Below are 7,036 nucleotides of genomic sequence, written 5' to 3'. Positions count from 1 at the left end.
TTTTTTTTTTTTTGGTAGTATTGCCTTCCTCCCCTCCCACCACAATACCAGGCAGTTTTGGCTACTGTGGCTGTGTAGTAGGTTTTGAGATCCGGCAGTGTGAGACCTTCTACTTTCTTCTTCTTCAGTAATCCTTTGCTTATCTGAGGTCTCTTTCCTTTCCATATGAAGTTAGTGATTGGTTTTTCCATATTCTTAAAGAATGCTGGTGAGATCTAGATTGGGATTGCATTGAATGTATACATTGCTTTGGGTAGAACTGACATTTTCACAATGTTCAATTTTCCTGTCCATGAGCATGATATGTTCTTCTGTTTATGTAGATCTCTCATGGTTTCTTGAAGTAGTCTTTTGTAGTTTTATTTGTATGGGTCTTTTGTGTCCCTAGTAAGATTTATTCCCAAGTATTTTATTTTTTTTGGTAGCTATTGTAAATGGTATTAATTTCCTTATTTCTTTTTCAGGAATCTCTTTGTTGGTATAGAGGAATCCAACTGATTTTTGGATGTTGATCTTGTATCCTGCCACTATGCTAAATCTCTCAATTAGTTCCAGTAGTTTTTTTTTGCTGAGTTTCTTGGATTTTCTAGGTATAGGATCATCAGCAAATAGTGATAGTTTGACTTCTTCCTTACCAATTTGGATGTCTTTGATTTCCCTTTCTTGCCTTATTGCCCTCGTTAGGACTTCCAATACAACGTTGAATAGAAATGATGATAGAGGACATCCTTTGTTTGCACGGGGAATGGTTTCAGTCTCTCTCCATTGAGAATAATGTTGGCTGTTGCTTTTGCAAGATGCCCTTTATTATGCTGAAGAATGTTCTTTCTATTCCTATTTTGCTGACAGTTTTTATCAGGAATGAGTGTTGAATTTTATCAAACACCTTTTCTGCATCGATTGATATGATCATATCATTCTTTTCCTTTGTTTTATTTATGTGCTGGATGATGTTGATTTTCTAATGTTGAACCATCCTTGCATACCTGACATGAACCCCACTTGGTCGTAATGTATTATTTTTTTGATATGTTGTTAGAGTCTATTGGCCAGTATTTTGTTGAAGATTTTTGCATCCATATTCATGAGGGATATTGGTCTGTAATTTTCCATTTCAGTAATGTCTTTGCCCGGTTTTGGTACTTGATACTACTTTTATGTATATATTATGTATACCAAAAATCAGACTCACTGCTATCAAGTCAATTCCAACTCATAGCAACCCCCTTTGGGTTTCCGAGGCAGTAAATCCTTACAGAAGTAGATTGCCTAGTCTTCCTTCAACAGAGTGGCTGGTAGGTTTGAACCACTAAAGCCGTCTAGCTAGCAGTCAAATGCTTTAGGCACTACACCACTAGAGCTTCTTATATATTATGTATGGTTAGCTTATATTAATTCCATGCATTTGGAGTGTGGAAATATAAATTATACCTTTCATTTAATATTTTTCTCTGAATTGTGGAATCAGTGGGGAACTTGATCAGTGTTAGTCATTCCAGAGAATCCTTGTACAGCATTTCTTAGCAGAGGCTGAATGGGAGAGGCAGGGATTGTACCATACCCACGTTCTGCATCACTTGTACTACAGATGATCATAGTGATATTTGTCATGTAATAGCTTGCTTTGGAGTTCTTGAAAATTTGAATGCTGTCAAAGCCATTACTTTATATCCTGACTACTTCTTTGGATCCTTAGGGTCTTAGGGTCTTACAGATATTACAATATCTGTAAATATTAATCCTTCCAGGTTAACAGTCATTAGATGTTTCGAGAAAGCTTTGTGGAGACTGTGGGACTTGCACTCTGTTGTTAGTTGCCATTGAGTCATTTGTGACTCCTGGTGACTCCGTGTGTGCACAGTAGAATTGTGCATGGTGGGGTTTGCAAGGTTGTGACCTCTTGATTGTACCAATGTAAAATATCTGTGTTTGGTGTTCCAGGAATCCATGACATTCAGAGATGTGGCTGTGAATTTTTCCAGGGGAGAGTGGAAGAGGCTGGAGCCTTGTCAAAAGGAGCTATTTGTGGAAGTTCTACTGGAGAACTTTAGGAACCTGGAATTTCTGGGTAAAGACATCTCTTCAAGAGCTAGCATCTTAGTTGGCTTTCCTTTTGTCTCCTGTTATTATTGAAAGATAAGTGTTATGTGAAGTACTTTAACTTTGTTTTGGCTGGACATGCAGGGGTTAAGATGACTAATCCTAAAATTGGGTCCTAAAAACGTACTTTTCTACAACATTTCCTCCAAAGATGGGCCTTTGCTTCCTCGAACCAGAAACGTAAAGCTTCACTTGGTTGTTGTTGAGGCCTTGCCTTCGCCCATTTCCTCTTCAGATTTCTGTATTGAAAGGTATCTTCAATCTTCCCTGAAGGACCAGAGACGATATCTTTATTCTATGCGTAAACAACCATTTTCCATTTTTGTCTCTATCTATGAGCAGGTTTTCCAGTTTCCAAACTAGATTTGATTGCCCAGCTGAAGTGGGTTGTGATGCCATGGCTACTGGAAAAAGAAGTGTCCAAAGGCTCCAGACCAGGTAAGTTGGAAAAAAGTCAGGGAAATTAGAACGGTTGCTCACCAGGTCAGTAGAGAAGAACCTGTGAAATGTTGAATGGGCTGAAGTACAGCCCTTCTTCCTGGAGTACTCATTTTAATGCGAGAGACTGTCAGTCTGGTTCCTGGGAGAAGTAGATGCCAATAAATGATTAGCCATGTAAGAGATTTATTGGGGAAAATTCTAGTGTAAGAAAAGGGAGAGGGAACAGAAAGAGGCTGGGAAAACTATCAGAGCATGACACAGACCTGACCCCTGTGAATGAGAGAGGGAAGGAAGGGAGAGAGTCTTCTTAGACTGCAGTGTCATTCTAAGAATGCTTTGGCAAAGTCAAAAGGGAGCCCTTGTACCAACGTTGCCCTTCCGAGGAGTCACTTGTTTGCAGAAAAGTGCCAGCCTCAGTATCCTTGCCACACACAGTCATCATTTGGGAGCAGCCACAGGAAAGTGGCCTTGGTATGAATGCAGTGAAGGGTCCATATTCTTTAGCAGCAAGGGCTTCAAGCAAACTTCCTACAGGAGAAGGTCTGAGAGGTGCATTTTCATGAACACCATAGGAGTGTATTAAAACAAAAAATGTTAGCAATGTGATGAGTGCTAACTAATACATGTACAAGGAGCTATGGAATTGGTAGGAGCAGTGGCTGAATTAAACTTGAACTGAATCGTGAAGGATAAGTAGGACTTCACCCAGTAAACAGCATGTACAATATAAGCCTTTAGTATAATGGCATTTGTAAAGGGGGACTTTTTTCATATACACATGTATGTCTAAATGTATAGGTATATAGATTTCAATATCTGTAAATATTAATCCTTCCAGGTTAACAGTCACTGGATGGAGAAAGCTTTGTGGAGACTGTGGGACTTGCACTCTGCTGTTAGTTGCCATTGAGTCATTTGTGACTCCTGGTGACTCCATGTGTGCACAGTAGAATTGTGCACCATGGGGTTTGCAAGGCTGTGACCTTTTGAATGCAGATCACCAGGCTGTCTTCCCTCTAGGCCCTGTAAAATTTAAATGCTTGTGATAGATGAGGGTGCTATAGGATTGCATTGTAAATAATAGTAAGTGGCAATACCAAAAAAAAGAGGACTGAAAATACTACAATGTGGCATGGACAGTAATGGATGCCCGATAAGTATATCAGCAAGTGTTTATAAATAGAATAAGACCAGATTGTGGAAACCTTTGAAAGTGTAGCATCAGTGTTATTGCATGTCTGTGATGTGATTAACATTTTCTGTAAAACATGTGCCATTTGGCTCCTTTAAAGAGAAGCAGTATGGTATAGAGATCAAAACCATGACCTTTGACATCAGACTAGGTTAGAAATCTGGCTCTACCACTTATAATCCACATGATCTTGGGCAGGCCACTTACATTCTATGTACATAGTTGTTACATCTATAAAATGGATAATTATAGGATCTACTTCATAGGGTTGTTGTGAAGATTCAATGAAATAAGACAAGTAAAGTACTCGGCATGGGACCTGGTGTTTGGCAAGCATTCAATCAATGTGTGTGCTTTTATTATTATTTTGAAAGAGAAAAGTTTGGATTCAGGGAAAGATAGGTTGGGAGCCTATTAAAGTGATTTAAAATGTGGGTCAGGACTTTCATCTCTTAACTGAAAAGCATAAACTTTTCATCTTCCTAACTGCTGTGTTAAACAGTTCTGGTGGCGCAGTGGTTAAGGCATTTGCCTGTTAACCAAAAGATCAAGGGTTTGAACCCACCAGCCACTCCATGGAAGAAAGGTGGGGCCATTGCTCCCATAAAGATTTACAGCCTTGGAAACCCAATGGGGGTTGCTGTGAGTCTGAATTGATTTGATAGCAGGGAGTTTGTTTTTGTTGTTCAGCTGCTATGTTTACCTTGTTTTTCTATGTCTCCTTTCCTTTCCTTGTTTTTTAAGGCTCTGTTCACAAGCCTTTGTTTGAGAACTGTCCAAGCCATGTTCTTTATACTCATTATTTTCTATATTCTGTTTTAGCCCCTCATATAGCAGCTTTCTTTATTCCAAACAGGAAATTTTCTGTTTATTTCTTTTAGAACATGATCCTAGATGTAAATCAAAGGACTCCATTCCAAATCGTGATGGTTTTACGGAAGAATTGTGTCTGGATGCGGTCATGGAAAGTTTCCTTAGGGGTGATGATTGTGACTTAATGATGGGAGAAAGTGGTGACAGGTTAGAGAAGGACCACAGTAGTCAGAAACGTCCCCGAGAAGTAGTCACCCGAAAGAAAGCTCACAGGAGAGGCAAGAAGGATGAAAACTCGGGTGGAAGCCTCGTTGTGAGGTCAGGCCTTGCCGCCGAAAACAGCCTCTTCGGCAAGAATTTCAGACAAACTTCGGACATAATTAAACATCTGAGAGTCTACTTAAAGAAGAAATCTCGGAGGTATAACGAATGTAAGAAATCCTTCAGTTTCCATTCAGGCCTTGTTCTGAACCGCAAAGAACATGCTGGAGAAAAAAAACGGAAATGCAGTAAAGGTGGGAAAGCCTTAAGTCACTCTTCATCTCGTAGGGAACGTCAGAAACATAAGAAAATTCATTCGAGGGATAAAACGAGGACGTGCACTAGCTGTGGTATATCCTTTACTTGGGTCTCATCCCTTAGTAAGAGAGCTGCTAATGGGAAAAACTCCACATGTGATAAATGCTGGAAAGCTTTGTGTCAGGATACCACTGTGAATAAAGATGAGAGTACTGAGACTGGAGAAAAAACGCATAAATGCAGTAAGTGTGGAAAAGCCTTTGGCTATAGTGCATCGCTCACTAAACATCGCAGAATTCACACTGGGGAAAAACCCTATATGTGCAATGAATGTGGAAAGGCGTTCAGTGACAGTTCCTCACTCACACCACACCACAGAACTCATAGCGGAGAAAAACCCTTCAAATGTGAAGACTGTGGAAAGACTTTCACCCTGAGTGCCCATCTCATTAAACATCAGAGAGTTCATACTGGAGAAAAACCCTACAAGTGTAAAGACTGTGGGAGACCATTCAGCGACAGTTCTTCTCTGATCCAGCATCAGCGAATTCACACTGGAGAAAAACCTTATACATGTAACAATTGTGGAAAATCTTTCAGTCATAGCTCGTCCCTTTCCAAACATCAGAGAATTCATACTGGAGAGAAACCCTATAAATGTAGTGAATGTGGCAAGGCCTTTAGACAGAATTCTTGCCTTACTCGACATCAGAGGATTCATACTGGAGAAAAACCGTACTTATGTAATGATTGTGGGATGACCTTTAGCCATTTTACATCTGTTATTTATCATCAAAGACTTCATTCAGGAGAAAAACCCTACAAATGTAGCCAGTGTGAGAAAGCCTTCCCTACCCATTCACTCCTTAGTCGTCATCAGAGAATTCATACTGGTGTGAAGCCTTATAAATGTAAAGAATGTGGGAAATCCTTCAGTCAGAGTTCGTCTCTTAATGAACATCACCGAATTCACACTGGAGAGAAACCCTATGAATGTGACTACTGTGGGGCAACCTTTAGTCGAAGCTCAATCCTTGTGGAACACCTCAAAATTCACACTGGAAGGAGAGAGTATGAGTGTAATGAATGTGAGAAGACATTTAAAAGTAATTCAGGCCTCATCAGACATCGAGGATTTCACTCTGGAGAGTAATTCTGGGGTTATGACAAAACTGGGGGACATGTCATCAAAATTACCCCTTATTAAAAACCTGAGATGGAAACTACCATAGCACTGATTATTAGCTGTAACGCTGATAGGGTGGCAGCTAGGAAAAAGAATACTTTTCCCATTCATCAGTCTTTGTAAGATACTGGCTGCTGGTAGATAGTAATTAGGGTTGGTAAAGTCATGTGAAAGTGAGGAAAGTAGTTTGAAATGGGAAGTGATTTTGAAGGCCAAGCTTGAATCTTAAACCCAAGGTGGAGGCGGGGAGAATTTGCACAGGACCAGCTCACTAACTCTTCTCCTGGGGATTTTGCTTTTTCCTTCTAGCTCCCCTTCCACTACTAGGTAGTGTGTTGGAAAGAACACTTGACTTGGGTTCTGCCCCTACTCGCCAACCAACATGCTACATAATCTCGGGCAGAATTATTGGACCTTTTCCAAATTTCAGTTCTTTAAGAGTAGAGTGAAGCGGTTGGACTGAGGATTTCAGTGTTTCCCGATCTCACATATTCTCCAAAACTGAAAATGAGTTAACCATTTTAGATTGATGGGCACTTTCAGGTTTCTCTAGAAGAGAAGTCCTCTGATTTCGGTTGCTGGACTCTAGTGAAGTGAGATGACAGTATCCTTTTTTAAATACCCAGTGCAGGAATCTCTGGAATGCCATACGAAGGAACAGATCAGTTAAACTCACAAGTTTGCCTTCAGGGAATGTTTTAACTGGACAGAACACCCCAACCTCTTTTCCACTGATTGGCTGAGACTGGGAATCCAGAGGGCTTCCACTTGCGTCATCTCTGCCA

At 40.3% G+C, this 7,036-nt stretch overlaps 1 protein-coding gene across 1 annotated transcript in view; it reads left to right on the top strand.

Annotated features, from left to right (window-relative positions):
• ZNF483 (zinc finger protein 483) overlaps positions 1 to 6,218 on the top strand; it is a 13,377-nt gene extending 7,159 nt beyond the window's left edge. The window contains exons 3-5 of the mRNA XM_007936770.1: positions 1,942 to 2,068; positions 2,443 to 2,538; positions 4,675 to 6,218. Of these exons, the coding sequence (XP_007934961.1) occupies positions 1,942 to 2,068; positions 2,443 to 2,538; positions 4,675 to 6,218 (1,767 nt within the window). The remainder of the gene's footprint in view (positions 1 to 1,941; positions 2,069 to 2,442; positions 2,539 to 4,674) is intronic.
• Positions 6,219 to 7,036: the final 818 nt, after the last annotated feature.

Source organism: Orycteropus afer, unplaced genomic scaffold, assembly GCF_000298275.1.
Source record: "Orycteropus afer afer isolate SDZICR_OR568_19922 unplaced genomic scaffold, OryAfe1.0 scaffold00037, whole genome shotgun sequence".
Taxonomy (NCBI): Eukaryota; Metazoa; Chordata; class Mammalia; order Tubulidentata; family Orycteropodidae; genus Orycteropus; species Orycteropus afer.
The sequence above is the reverse complement of the archived record's forward strand: the minus strand, read 5'-3'. Positions and strand labels throughout refer to the sequence as shown.